Genomic DNA, 15444 nt, shown 5'->3' with positions numbered 1-15444 from the left:
CTCCCGGGCAGCATCCCTGCTAGGTGTGATCCCCTCAGGCCCTTTGCGCTTCCCTGACTCATCGCCTGGGTGAGCTGGTCTGGCTTTTGGGAGACCCTCCATACGGATGCCCTGTCGGGCCCTGCCTCTCAGGTGGGAGCCTCGGCCTCAGATTGTCACTTGGAAAAGTCTTCTCAGAGCTGCCGGGGATGCTCCACATTCTCCTGCCCTAAACAAAAGATGAAATGAGCGTATGGCGCTGTTCACCTTTGATCTCTAAATAAAACCTGCGTATATTGCAGAGCTTCCAGGTGTAAATCTAATCCACATGCACCTGAAGACCTGTTCAAAGCCACTTAACTAGCAGCGCTGCTTGAGGGCATACTCAACCTAAACGCTTGTCCCAACCCAAGCTGTCTAGTCACTAACTTAGAAAGCTTTTTCAAGCATCTTTTCAGGAAGAAATGCTGGAGTAAATCAGTTACAGCTTACCTTTCAGATAAGTTTGCTCTCTAGAGAAACCCAAACTATAAAAGTTACTGAAATGCTTTTGGGGAGTTGCTCTTGGCTATTCCGGGAGACCTCAGAACTGAAACTGCCTTCATAAAGTGGTAAAGAATATAACCATCTGGAAGGGACCTTGTAATTGTAAGTATTTTGGCAGGGTAGGAGTTTGTGCTGCTTTGCCGTATGGCCTTGTGCCACTTCTGGCTACCAGTTGGATTCTTGTCTCTATCCTGTCATTGAGACGGACCCCAGGAACCTTACATATGTGGTGCCTGTTGTCACAGTTGAGCAAGTGCCTCTTGCCAGCACTTGCTGAGTGGAGGTTGCCCTACCATTAATAAGCCGCTCAGCTGAAATTAGCTGTTTGAGACTGTATTCCTCATTTATACACGCACACACCCCCAGAGTTCAACAGGAGGAGTCAGTTCGTTCATCAGAACTTATATTTGCAGTGGGAGTATGTGAACTTCTAGGTTGCATTCAAGGTTAATGTAGATACACCAACATTGTGACTTACATAAAAGCATGCACATAAAATCCACAGGCAAGTGTTGCACTAGTGGCAGTGACTGACCTTGGATGTTGTACATAGCGGCAGGGGAACAGCCTGACTTGACTTGTTTTTTTCCGAACTTCTAGGGCTTTGCTCAAGTTGGTGGGCACTGTTCCAGAAGGCAATGGACCATGCCAGAGCAGCGATCTCTAACTTGGTAAGCTGCAGTCCCCCTGTTCTATTTGCCTCTTGGTGGGCTGACGATACTGCAGCAGAAAAGTTCAGCAACATCTATGTCTATCAGAAGATGACACATCCAAAGCAGTGTTAGGTGCTCCTGTGTGGGTTGTGAGCCAAATGTCAGTGTAGCTAGCTGGCCATGATAAGAAGGTTGCTTAAGCAGTTCAGTGATGGTGGGGTTATCGTTAACTGCTGTGGTGTCTTGGGTGTCTCAGGAAGCTGATAAGGGGGTGGGAGGGGTGAGCCTTGAACAATGTTCCAGGAGGAAGTGCTGCTGAGGAAGCTGATTAAATGCCTATCAGGACAATCAACATGTGTTCTATTATGTTACTTTGGGGGTGGGAATTCAACCACAAGTCCAGCCTTTGAATGTGACTTGTGCTTTGAAACAAATGTGCAGGAGGAGGTAGCTCTGAGCTTGCTCTGCCAAGCTCACTGGTCCTAGAGAGCTTGGGCTGTGAAATGACCCTAGGCTAGGACTGCAAGTGTGCTGGTTTGGTCTCTGAACAAGCATGGAGGATATGTGGGGTTGAGGCACATCCTCTGCAAAAGACAGTGAGGGAAGCCAAGCTATCAAGCAGCTGAGCAGGGAGACTGCTAGGACAGACTGCAGTGTTGCCCTCTCTGAAATGTGAGCAGCCAGCCGCTTCATTGCGGGCAACGCGGGCCAGAATAGAACTGCAGATCTGAAATGACATTGGTTTATTTTTGACCAACCAAGCTGATATCTGGTCTCTTTGCCTCCAGCCACTGACTTGTAGTTTGAGACTGAGCTGAGAACTGTGGATGAGCTGCTGAGACTGTAACAGGGCTTGGGTTCTTGCCACCAGATGCTTTTCTAGTACAGTGGAGAGGGGCTGCAGGGCTGTCGCTCCCAAAACTATTCCTCTGCCTTGTAGCCAGTCTCCTGTCTGTCCCTAGCACAACTGTGGCTGCAATCAAGTACAGCAGCTCTAATGGAAATTCAGTGGCTCTGCTTACTGCCTGACTACACCTGGAAACTGAGTTTAACTGTTAATCTGAGCGACTGCCTTGCGCCTGGGCTGCTGTTCTGTGCGCAGTTGGATTGTGCATTGCAGGTGTTTAGGAGGGCAGGCTCCAGACTGGAAGCTGCTCTGCTTGGGCACTGATAAACACCTGTCAGATGGTGCCAGTTGCTGGTGGGTGTGGGAGGGAGGTGTATCCTCAGTTTTCATGTTAGCTGAGGTGGCAGGATTCCCAAGGGTCATCTCTGTTCAGCCTAGCTGCTTTATAATACTCATCAATGGGATAATTTAAGAGTAGTCTATGACAGTTTAATACAAGATTACTTAGATACTGGATGAGAGTACTTACATCAAAGTGGATGTGACTCAAAGGTATAACCATGGAGGTGGTGTCTTCACTTTCCTCTGTCCTGATCAAAGTTCCCTTTTGTGCGAGTTGCACGTGTTCAGATCAGATCAGTGCACTCTGATTAAGACCAGGAGTTTCTGCTTCAATAAGCCTTTGTCATGGGGTTATGTGGGAAATACTAACGCCATTGGCTGTGTCATAGAATCACAGGATCATTTAGGTTGGAAAAGAGACCTTTAAGATCATCAAGTCCAACCGTTAACCTAACAGTGCCAAGTGCACCACTAAACCATGTCCTTAAGTGCCACGCCTACACATCTTTTAAACACCTCCAGGCATGGTGACTTAACCACCTCCCTGTGCAGCCTGTTCCAATACTTGACAACCTTTTCAGTGAAGAAATTTTTCCTAATATCCAACCTGAACCTTCCCTGGCACAACTTGAGGCCATTTCCTCATCCCATCACTCCCCACCTGGGAAAACTGATATCCACCTTGCTACAACCTCCCTTCAGGTAGCTGTAGAGAGCAACAAGGTTCTCCTTGAGCCTCCCCACCTCCAGACTAAACAACCTGAGTTCCCTCAGCCCCTTCTTACAAATCCTGCGCTCCAGACCCCCCCACTGGCTCCATTGTTCTTCCCTGGGCACCCTCCAGCACCACAACGTCCTTCCTGTAGTGAGTGGCCCAACATATCTGTAACAAACTCCAAGCTAGACTCTGACCAGTGTGGCTCTGAAGTTGTGCAGGGCAAGCAGGTGCTAAATAGACTCTGGAGACGCCGAGTGGGGGGGGTTTGGAGGGCAGGATTTCAAAAGCAGCCAGACTGACTTATTGACAGCCAAATGCTTGGGCTGTGCTGGAGTAATTTCAGATGAACAAGCTGTATCTGGTTTGGCACATAGGTGCAGCTGGCTGCAAGGTCTGTAGGCTGGTGTAGCAAACTCTTCCATCACATGACTGTCTTTCAACACAGTTCAGTGGTGAGCCGATGTCATACACGCGCTTCAGCATTGCCCGGCAAACAGATGGAGACAACAGCCATGTGGAGATGAAGCTGTCTGCTGATGATGAGGAAGGAGGAGAAATTGGGAGACCAGAGCACCTGCATGCCAGCACACCTCCTCCATGGAGGAGTGGCAAGAACCTCTGCTTCCTAGTCATAACAGCTGTCCTCCTCCTTTTGATTGGTAAGGAACAGGGGAGGCAACTGCATGAAGTAGACTCTGGTATTGAGCATATCTGAGGCTGTATCGAATCTGTATTGTTACAGGAGATAATTAAAGAGCCTGAATCCAGCCTGCAGTCTCTTGTCACTAGCTCTGAGTATGTCTAGCTCAGATCTATGGTACAGGCTTGGCACAGAGAAGTGAAGTTTGACAGTGGAATTGTGACTTAGCTAAAGGGCAAACTAGTCCATGTGGCAAGTGTACTGGTTTTTCCCTTGATTAACTCCTAACACTTCTCCAGAAATGTGGGTCAACATATCAGTAAAGCCTCTGGTGCTTGTCTCAAGGGTTTTAACACTGGCACTGACCTAAAGTAAGCATTCTCCTTCCCAAGTGGTGCTGAATGGACTCTGTCAAGCCCAAGACCAGATTTACAGAGTACCTTAAAACATGCCAGCTCAGGCAAAACGTCAGGTTGCATGTTCCTGCCTGTCCTTAGGTACACCAGCTTGTCAAAAATGGTGTGACAGCAGAGATGCATCTTAACCCTGAAGCTGCTTCGAATGCACTTGTATGGTGTGGGGCTGGTTTAGTCAGCTTTCTGCAGCACAGAGAAATACCTGTTCTGTCCGTAGGGTTTCTGATCGGCTACTTGAGTTATCGTGGACGAATGCAGAAGGCTAGCAGGTGTCTAGATGGAAGTGGCAAGTGTGAGATGACTCCTACTGCATCTTACTTAGCGGATGATGATGAAACTGAGGAAGAAGAGGTTCCTGGACCACCTGTCTTCTACTGGCCTGACCTCAGAGCCCTGTTGTCAGATAAGCTGTCAGCTGGACACCTTCAGGACAGCTTGAGGTAACAGTTCAATAAAGCTTAGCTACAGCTATGAGAGAGGCACAGCCTTTGAGCAGAACTTGAGCTCCTTTGGAGAACAAGAGCCTTAAAGCTGTTGTGGGGTGGCATGCAGTTAAACATGGACTTAAATGGCCCATCCAACTTGAGTTTGCAGGCTGGAGCACTGCAGCGCAACCTGGTGCTGTAGCCTAACCTATACATTTGTTACCTACAGGCAAAGAGCAAATACATACTCTTTTGAAGCTGGCCAGAGTGAAGATGAGAGCATTGCTAGCTACATTCATGACCAGTTTACCAGCTTCCGTTTGGATGAAGTGTGGAATGATGAGCACTACATTAAGCTGCAGGTCAAAGGCAGGTACGTTAATGAAGAGATGCACATATCTTCCTTACAGCATGGATATCTGTAGTCTGAGTAAACACGTGATTTCTACTGAAGGCAGTGCTAAAATTGTGAGCCAGTTACCCCTCTCCAAAGAAGGCCTCAATCTTTCTAAGCAGTAGCTGCTCCCGTCTCTTCTCAAGCTTTCTAAATCCAGAGGGTCTGGTAGCAGATTTTTTCCTGGGAGAGCTGTTTCCTCAAAGCATGCTTAGGAGTTGGAGAGAAAACAAACTGGAGTAAAAAGTCAGCGGAAGGGCAGATTCTCTCTGTCCAAAACTGCTAGCGTGAGCAACTCTGTCTTGTCACCCAGACAGGCATTGCAGACCTGGCAGTGGCTCCTATAGTAGCTCAGGAGGGTATCAACAGGCATTGTGTTGGCTGACAGCTCATACCCTCGTGTCTTACTTGCCCCTTCATGTCAGGGAAATGAATTTGCTTAGCTCCTCTTCAGAGGGGACTAAGACTTGGAAGCACAGATTCTTTCTGCTGCTTGTCTTCAGAAGCTAGCCTTCATTCATATCTCTGAACAACCCCAGAGATTCTTGCATAGAAGTACTGGGATGATTCTGCTTGTTTCAGGCTCTGTGTTGACTTGATCAGAATTGCTAGAGTGCAGACTGAAATATGTGAACTTGTTAAATACGGAGTTCATGTATGAAAGAACATAACACTGTCTCTTTACATTTAACAGTAGCAACAACAAAGTGTCTATTCTGGAAGATGGCAAAGAGGAGGAACTGGAGAGTCCTAATGCATATGTGGCATACAGCAAGAGTGGCTCAGTTGTTGTAAGTGGTGGCAATGCCCAAAATGTGTCCCTTCAAGATAAGCAGTGTATAAACCCCTCTTCACTTAGAGCTGGCGGGGGGGGGAAGACACGACAGTGGGGTGCGGGGTGGGCCCACATAGTTTTCTGACTTCAGCCAGATGCAGGAGTAACTGTTTAAACTTCTCTGCTGGGATTCAGACAGGAGCCTTGAAAGAAGTTCCGCTCCAGCAGTCGTGTTGTGTGTGATCAGAGTTTACATTGCTGAGCTTGAATGCCCTACTGTTAACTGGAGTTGCTGTTACTGTGACTCTGTAGGCTGTTTCAAGTATCTTACCGACATAGGACTGCTGCATTTTTAACCAGTGTTTCTGTTCCAGGGCAAACCAGTCTATGTGAACTATGGACTGAAAGCTGATTTTCAGAAGATACAGAAGTGGGGTGTTTCACTGAATGAAACTATAATAATCTTCAGAGCTGGCAAAATAACGCTTGCTGAGAAGGTAAGCAGTCTGTGCCCCAAAGCTTGGCCAAACTTGGCAGCAGGAAGCTATGCTTCCTCCTTTTGAACTGAGGCACAGAGGTGTGTCTTCAGATCTCTAGAACTTGTGTATGTAGGCTTGTCCCTGCAGGTCTGGTCTTGCTTGTTTGCACTAAGCCTCCACGTGCAGGTCTGGACACAGAGACTGAACAGAGCTGATTACTGTTGATGATGGCATTCTTCTTGGCCTCTGGCAGTGTTGCTGGGACAGCCAAGCATCTGGAGTGATGGAGCTGGGAGGCAGAGGCAGGCAGCCTGGAGGCTACAGGTTGCAAAGCTGGCTGGTATTGCTAGATGCAGCAGTAGGACTGCTAGAAGCAGAACAGCCTTGCCTCCAGAGCACCTCTGCTGCTGCAGCCAGATACCTTCAAAGCTTGGCTGCAGTCTCTCACTTGGGCCCTCATTGACTGTTCAGTCAGACCAAGTGAAGGTGCTGGCACTGCGTGCCCAGTCAGCTGCCTTGGGTGTTGCTGTAATGGGCTCTCTGTAGCAAGTAGAACCGAATAGCAAAGCAACCTAAAGGGTCCAAGTCCTGTACCTAAGCCTAGAGTTGCCCCTCAGGTGGGTGCTTGTGGGGAGGCTGGGGCATAGGACTCTTTCCAGTCAGACTCTGCCTGTGTGCATTGGAGACACAGCAATCCCCTTCCTACTTTTCAAACCAGTGTCTAACCGTGCAAGAGTGTACCAGCGGCATATTGGAGGCAGCTGGGTTGTAGGTATTTTAAATGGGGGCCTGACTAGGCCACTCTGCCTTCACTTTCCTCATGAAGGTGAGCCTCCAGTGGCTGCTTATCTTGTCTTGAGACTAACCTAATGTTGGGAAAATGGGTAGAGCATAATAAAAATTAAGTAACGTCTGTCTTCTAAGCTGCTCTGAGGAGCAAGTCTGAGCTGAAGGAATCATAGGGTGGGATGCTAACCATGGAGTGCCCTAACTGTTCAAAAGGGATGTTAGGCACACTCTGCCTGGAGTAGGACTGAGCTGCTAGTACTTGGCTTCCTTGTGTGTCTGTCACTGTCAGGTAGCTGTTAAAATCTGTTGTGGAGTTGAGCAATGAGGAGCACAACCCTTTACACCGTTACTCCATGTACTTGTCTTGACTCCTCGTGCTCGCAGTGCAAGTGTGCAGTTAATGTTACTCTTTGTTTCAGGTTGCAAATGCCAAAGAGGCAGGAGCAGTTGGTGCCCTGATGTACCTGGACCCCTACGATTACAGGAACACAGATGCACTTGTCCCCTTTGGACATGTGAGTATGCAGATAGCTCCCCTGCTTGCTGTTCTTGTGAACCCTTCTTGCCGCGGACTGCAGAATGCTTGGCAGTGCTTTATGCCCTTGTGTAGATGGAAACTTGCACTTCTCTGAGACTTGAGGACTCCTTGCTTTTCACAGGCCCACCTTGGAACTGGAGACCCTTTCACCCCAGGCTTCCCTTCTTTCAACCACACCCAATTCCCACCAGTGGAATCTTCTGGACTACCTCGCATTGCTGTTCAGACTATCTCTAGCCAAGCAGTAGGCAAGCTGTTCAGGTAACTGTTTCTCCTGGCTTGCAGGCTAGGCTGCTGTGGCCCTCTTGAAGGGGGGAGGATGGTGTTGAGGTGCTGTGAGCCCAGAGAGCTCTCTGCTGGTCTCTGCTGTGTATCGCAGGGAGCACTTACTGGAACTCCATCCATTTACTGGATGGAGAAGTGTCACTTGTGTCCATGTCTCATGTCTTAAAGACTGATCTGAATCTAGTGTTGGATTCCTCTTGGCCTCTGCGTCCTATGTCTCCATGCATAATTAGTGGGACAGGACTGAAGCTATTTCCTGAGCAGGCCCCGAACAAGGCTGCACCTGCAGTTGCAGGCTTGCTTTTTCACAGGATAGCTAAATGAGGTCAGAGCTGGATAACGAGTTCAAAGGAGCTCTCTTTTCCTGCAGCAAAATGGATGGAGAGGGATGTCTTCCAGAGTGGAAAGGTGGGGTCATGGGATGTAAGGTGATGCTGAGCCGCACAAGCAAGATGACAGTGAAACTGAGCGTGAACAACGTCATGACGGACAGGAAGATTCTGAACATCTTTGGTGCTCTCAAGGGATTCGAAGAACCAGGTAACAGCAACAGCCTTTTGGCTCAGTCCTGAGTGGAACCATTCCTCTTCTGTGATTATCAGAACATCACAGCTGTTCCCAGACAGACAACCAGTTCCTCAGCAGAACCAAGTCCTGTCCCTACAGGTCAATGAAAAAGCTGAAAATTGCACTGCCAGGGAAAGGCTGAAATGAAAGCAAGCAGTGTGCCAGATTCAGGGGTCAGACTCTGTATTCTGTTCCTAGTACAGAAGGCCAGAGCTGCTTTTTCTGATAAATGGTGTTTGCAACCTGAAGCTTGCAGCTTTTAGATCTTGATGTCTCCTTTATAGATCGGTATGTTGTGCTCGGAGCCCAGAGAGACTCCTGGGGCCCAGGAGCAGCCAAGGCTGGTGTTGGAACTGCCATATTGTTGGAACTTGCCCGTGTCATCTCAGACATTGTGAAAAATGGTAAATACTTGTGTGCAAAAGCATCGGGGTGGGAGGTGATGTAGGTTTAGCTCTATGTGTGTTACCATTGGAAAGCCCAGTTGCAAAATCAACATTTGGGAAGGTGTAGGGAATCTGACAAAGCTTCCTGAGAAGCTATTACTTATCCAACACAGACAACTTGTCTGCAGTGAGCACTTGCTTCCAAGTGCCTGCTTGTGTCTGCTGTGGCTTGAATGCAAGAATGTCCTTGGATAATACCCAATGCAAACCTCAAACTTGACCAGCCAGGTCTGAAGGTGGGAAACACTGAAATAGCTGACAAGCTGGAGCAGTGGGGGCTGCATGGTGGCACTTAGTGTGTGTGCTTTTGTCTCCAAGGTTAATTTTGGGCTCAGGCAGCTAAACAAGAAAGGGGGAAAATGCAGACAATTCCTACATGGCTCTGCAGCATGGGGGTGCGGCATACAGTGTCCATGCAGCCACTAGTGTGCACATTTGTCTGCAGCAGCCAGAATGCTTCAGCTGTGTCTGAGGAGCAGGCGATTCATCAACCCAGGCCCTCAGTGCTAATGTACATCTCCATGGGCGAAGGGCAGACATCTCACTCTCTCTTTTTGCAGATGGCTACAAACCAAGGCGCAGCATCATCTTCGCTAGCTGGAGTGCAGGAGACTACGGAGCTGTAGGTGCTACTGAATGGCTGGAGGTACCGTTTGCTTTATAGACTTCTGCATGATGACTGTGCAGTTGTGATTTCCTGTTCCATCCTGGTGTTGGACTGCTACTGCTTATCTTAAAATCCTTGTTTTGTTCCAGGGGTACTCTGCCACACTGCATGCCAAAACCTTCACTTACATTAACTTGGATGCTGCAGTCCTAGGTAACCTGCTACTCTAAGTTTCTTGAAACTGGGTGGGACCAGAATAGCTTGATAGACATACCTTAGCCTCCAGGAACGGGGGCTGTGCCAGCAGTTGATGGCTGGGTGTTTGGCTGAAGACTGGCATGACTCAATTTATTCTCCTGTTGTCATTGAGGCTGGGAGGTTGCTGTGGCCTGAGCCAGAAGGAGACAGCTCTGCTAGGTCCCAGTAGACTGTCCTGTGTCTGTTCAAGATCCCTTGGCAACAAGCTGTAGATCAGTTGTTGCTTAGTCATAGGGCTGAGCAGCTCTAGCAGTAGTGGTTAATTGTGCCAGCATGTCAAACACCCTTTCTTTTTTGCAGGCTTCAACCACATGAAGATTTCTGCTAGCCCATTGCTGTACACGTTGCTGGAGAGAACTATGAAGGGGGTGAGTTGAAGGGTCTTGGGTTAATCAAGGTGACTGTGGTTTTAGGGAGGAAATGAAAGCAGCCAGAGCTGTGCTGTGTCACTTTGCCCAGCTGGTACCTTCTGAGGAGAAGGGGTTTGAGATACTCTGGAGGGCCCTGTCTGAAGCCAGCTGGGCTCTGGGAATCGCAGTGCATGCATGCAGAATCTAAAATCAGCAAATGCCGTAGTTCGGTGGGAGGTGAATGCCAGTCCTGCATGAATCGTGCCTGTGTGGAGAAAGGTCAGGGGAGCACACCTGACTCTGGCATCTGCACAGCAATGCAAGCTCCAGGATGGACCTGGAAGCCCAAGCAGAGGTCAGAACAAGTGCAGTGACTGTCATCTCTGTGCAGGTGAAGGACCCAACAAAGGATTCGGGAAGCCTGTATGACAGAGTTGGCTCTGACTGGGTAAAAACAGTGTAAGTATTGTCATTCTGCTGTTGAGGAAAGCAAATCTCCATAAAGGACAAACTAAATGGCTTCTGCCCTTTGTTTTGGAGTGTCATACCACTGCCTGGGGCAGGCTCTACCTGCTGCAACGGGATCCGGCAAGCGTGAACAGTAAGACACTAGTTGTACTCAGTGCTGCCCCAAGCTGCCTGTAGGCAGCCCAGACACCTTTTTGCAGGGCAAGAACAGCCTTGTACAAAGACCTGTGGCTGGAAATGGACAAGCAGCCCTCGGCACTTGGCTGGGACTCCTTGCCAAAACCAGTTGTGTCTAGACAGGGTAGTCCAGTTGCCTCAGAGCTTCAACTCTAGGCCTTGTAGCTTTTCTCCTGGGATGTCCAAACCAGCTGGTAACTACTCAATACTTGTTTTTTTGCAGTGTTCCCCTTGGTCTGGATAATGCAGCATTCCCTTTCCTGGCCTACTCGGGAATCCCGGTGGTTTCCTTTGGTTTCTGCAATGTGAGTATTCTCACTCTTCCTGCTGTACTCATTCCACAAAAGGTGCTGTAAGGATATCTGCTCTCAGGATGGCAGAGCACAAGGTGCTGTCCCAAGTTTATTGCACATGCAGGAACCTCTCTGGGGGTGGAAATGCAGCCTTTGGACCTGGTGGTTGTGGCAGTACTTGCTGTGACGGCTGCTACTGGGGCATGGCTGGCCTACAGTCTCTGTTCCAGAGTCCTGAACACTCGTTTTTTTTTTTTTGTTGGGAGAGGGGGTATTCACTCTTCTGGAGGCTCAGATGTCAATTCAGAAGCTAAAACACTAAAAAGTTGTCAAGCTGTTGTTGCTTCAGTGAAAGACTGTACTACAGCCCACTGGTCAGCAAGCAAAATGCACTGGGGAAGCAGTACTATTGGCCAGAGCAAGTACCAACTCAAGGCTGTTCAGGTCTGCTGCTGCAGCTTGGGGCTGGCAAAAATGACATCAGCCAAGCAGCCCGCTCTGTTACTGCAGGCGTGCAGCTAGGGGCCTTTCTTATAACAGCTTCCTCTGCTCATGAATGTTTGGATTTTTAGTGTCAGACTTTTTCCACAAAAACACTTGAGTTATCCTGCCAAGAAGGGTTGGAGGGTGCTGCCAGCCCATACCAAACTGCGTGCTGGGGTTTGCCTGCCTGCATTTCTGCAGTGAACTCTTAGGCAGGGAAACGTCTAGATGCCTTTGGGTCTAACAAACTAGCAGAGCATCCTGCTGATCGCTGGAAACTGGGAGGGATGGGATGCAGGAGCACCATTCCTTTCCCCTGTACTTTGAAGTTTTGCCACTCAAGTCTCACTATTTAGCAGCACGAAGAGATGGGATGTGGTGGAAGTAGCAAGAAAACTGTAGTGGGAGGTAAAAAATCCTAGCTGGTGAAGCACTTTTGCCTAACTTCAGTGCCTTCTTTCTTGCAGAAAGATGAGGAATATCCCTTCTTGGGCACTACTCAGGACACTGTGGAGAACCTGAAGACGACTGACAAGTTATATGCTCTTATGCGTGCTGCTGCAGAAGTTGCTGGACAAGTAGCTCTCAGGCTGACCCATGATCATGAGCTCTTCCTGGACTTTGAGAGATACAGTGATGAACTGCTAGCATTCCAGGAGAAGTTTTTGCCCTACGATCGGGATGTGAAGGTAAGAAACGCTCCGAATGCACTGAATCCCTGTAGGCTGTTACGGGGCTGTGTGCTAATAAGTCTCTGCTGCCATTGGATACAACGGGGTGGACATCTTCCTCCTTTGAGCATGATAAATGTAGCAAGATGTGGCCTGAATCAATGTTCCTTATAGAGCAGTGCAGGCAGAGTAGCTGTGGCAGACAGAATTAGCTAATTTGGCTGTGGTGAGCTCTTGAGGAAATGAATGTGGATGGTTTTTCGTCTGGTTATCATTCACAGCAGAGTACAGCTTTGTATCTCATTTGCACCTCTGCTGAAAGCCCACAAGAAACTGTAGGTGGGGAAGAGATGTCACTGAGCTTAGTGACCTCAGAAGAGTCTGCCAGGAACTCAGTCTGCTACTGGGTTAAACTAGCAAAAAAAAAAAAAAAAAAAAAAAAATCAACACTTTCTCTTGGTAAGAGAGCAGCAAAAGAAGAAAATCAGGTTTGCTAACCACTCCTCCCTCACAGGCGCTGGGGCTGACCTTGAACTGGCTGTTTTTTGCCCGTGGTGACTTCCAGCGAGCTACAGATGCACTGAGAAGAGACATTGCCAACAGTGACCGGGAAAACAGGATTGTCCGCAGAGCCCTGAATGACAGGATCATGAAGGTGGGTATTTACAACTGATTTTCCTTTCTTCATGAAGGAAGAGAGTGCTGGCTGGGATGGGCTTCTTCCTTAGGAGCCATGGGCACTGTGCAGACCGGTATCTCTGCCACTTGTTTAGTGTCAACGTGATGGACTTCTGCGCTTGCTGTTGGGAGAGGGTCTGGCCCTTGCAGAGCTGCTGTGGGAAAGGGCTGAGTGGGGATCAGGCATTGAGAGCTTGTGATGGGGCAGATTAGGAAAGAAAAATTTGGGAGATGAGAGTATAACCCTGAATTTGTGCTTCTGCTCCAGGTGGAGTATGACTTCCTCTCCCCATACCTCTCGCCAAAAGATTCTCCCTTTCGCCACATCTTCTTTGGCAAAGGCTCCCACACCCTGCAGAGCCTGCTGGAGAACCTGCAGCTACTGAGAACCAGCAGGGACAGCGTGGATGTGAACATGCTGAAAGAGCAGCTGGCCCTGGCAACCTGGACCATTAAAGGGGCTGCCAATGCCTTAGTGGGTGATATCTGGGATACAGACAACGAATTCTAGACACGGCAAACACCTGGTTAAGGTACAGGATTAGGGAAACCCACTCCCTAACATGGCATTATTTTTCTGTAGATTTTCTGGCAACAAATCTCTTGACCAAAGTTGAGCATAGAATTTAAATCTCACCTTGACAAATTCACAGGAGGCAGCTTTAAGGCAGGTACTCAGATTACCATGAAATCTCTGACCAGGCTCCCATCTGACCACAGCCAAACTGGTCACGTATGCCTGCTTGTGGGCCTTGCTCTCCGGTGTACTGAAGAACTAACAGCTCAGGTGATTCCTGAACTGGTACCTTGAGTGGGGAGGTACCTCATCTATTTAGGGTTTTAATTGTTGGCCTCCTAAACCTAGTGACAAAATAGAGAATGGATTCCTCTTACTGCTTGTAGTGAGGGTCCCTTCTGTGGCAGGGAGCTGCAGAGACCAACCTGTAGTTCAAAAATAAAACAACATAGTAATAGCCCACAAGTGCTGGATTATCAGCAAGCTCTGAAGTGCCCGGCCTGCCTTACTCAACAGCAGGATCCCAAGGACATCTTGGAGGCTGCCAAGGCAGATCTCGATACCCAGGGAAAATGACCCAAAGATTATCTAGTGCTCCCTTTTATATCTTTAGCTGGCACCTCAGCAAGTCCTGCGGCATTGGGAAATGGCTCTAGACCGGCACTTCAGACCTTGCTGCTCTGGGGCCTTTTGTGAAATCGAGTCTCTTGCTGGCCAAACCCTGTTTGACTGATGCCATTTTGCAGGATGGCTCTTGTTTGGCACTGAGATATTTATTTGTTTATTTATTTATCAGTGACAGCGTTCACTATAAATGGTGTGTTTTTTTATAGAAGATAATTATCGGAAGCAGTGCCTTCCATAATTATGACAGTTATACTGTCGTTTTTGAATAAAGCAGCATCTGCTATTACAATCAAACATGATACTGGAACTTTGCATTTAAAATAATTTAAACAGACCTCTCCAAAAAAAGTTTTTGAAAACTAGCAATTAAGCTTTCTGTGGCAAAAACACCCCTCTGAAAGAAACCTGAAGGTGTAAACCTGGTAGCAAGTTTCTGGCTTGCACTCCAAAATGATCCTTGAAATGCTGAAAACCTGGGTGGAAACTCAAATACGAAAAATTTGGCTTCCCTGCAGTGTCTGTGCCCCTCTGTGGGCTTTGGACTCCCTTTTCACCCCCTCTCTGGATGCTGTGTGCTCGCAGGGGGAGCACAGCTTCCTTCCTGGCCCTGGTGGAGGGGCTCATGTAGCCCTACCTCTGCCCGTGGCAACACACACAAACTTCTTGTACCTCAGATTAGGCATTGGCCCGACTTTTAAATGGCAGCTTCTTGCAAACTTCCAGTACCTTATGTATCATGAAACCTAACTGACATTATCGGGGGCAGTGTCTTCCATAATGTGTAAAGAACAAGGTAGTTTTTGCCTACCACAGTGTTATATCGGAGGCAGTGACCTCCATATGTTGCACTATGGGTGTACGTAATTATCGGGGACAGTGTTTCCCATAATTGTTCTATGCTTATCATGCAATGTCATCTGCAAAGCTTGATGGTTAGTATCTAACATGGATCAATTTCCTGCAGTCCTATTTTTTCACTCTCCTGTGGTGATGCAGATACAAACTTAAGTCTGTTATGTACTTCCGTAGACTCTACCTTCTCCGTAGGCTAAACTGTTTCAAATAGCTGTGCTGTCTTGAAGTGGCTTCCTGCCTCCAGTCACAGGACTGGTGCTTGAATGTTTAGTGGAAACTAGGCTAGTTAGACTGTGTGCTCTCTCATTAGTAAGCTTCCTTCAAATCAGCTACAAAGACTTGGGGAATTAAAGGTGAATGTAGGGCTTGGGGCTGACTGCTGTCTGAGGGGCTCCGGTCACTTGCTGGTGGGTGTGTGTAAAGAGGCTGGCCTGCTTTAGCGCTGGGGTGATGCTGGCATGGGAAGCTGTTTGTTCCCCAGGTCTTGCTGGAAACTCCAGTCTTGCCACCTGGGCATTGTGTGGAGGGGGAGAAATTGGCAGCACTTTTTTCACGGTGCCCCTCTGCTCCCTGACCTGAAGCTGAGCCCTGCTGCTGTCCCGCCTGTTCCCAAAGAGCAGC

At 48.4% G+C, this 15444-nt stretch overlaps 1 protein-coding gene across 1 annotated transcript; it reads left to right on the top strand.

The window, feature by feature from the left end:
* The first annotated feature begins 1163 nt into the window (after positions 1-1163).
* On the top strand, positions 1164-13433 carry TFRC (transferrin receptor). Its single transcript, XM_010297593.1, has 18 exons — positions 1164-1196; positions 3531-3744; positions 4359-4581; positions 4796-4939; positions 5655-5751; positions 6110-6232; positions 7423-7518; positions 7663-7802; positions 8197-8366; positions 8678-8797; positions 9400-9485; positions 9596-9659; positions 10005-10072; positions 10446-10513; positions 10923-11004; positions 11943-12164; positions 12661-12801; positions 13093-13433. Exons 1-18 carry the CDS (start codon positions 1164-1166, stop codon positions 13333-13335), a joined length of 2334 nt encoding a protein of 777 aa, XP_010295895.1. The 3' UTR covers positions 13336-13433.
* Positions 13434-15444: the final 2011 nt, after the last annotated feature.

Source organism: Phaethon lepturus, unplaced genomic scaffold (assembly GCF_000687285.1).
Source record: "Phaethon lepturus isolate BGI_N335 unplaced genomic scaffold, ASM68728v1 scaffold4352, whole genome shotgun sequence".
NCBI lineage: Eukaryota > Metazoa > Chordata > Aves > Phaethontiformes > Phaethontidae > Phaethon > Phaethon lepturus.
This window is presented reverse-complemented; position numbering and strand designations above follow the sequence as displayed.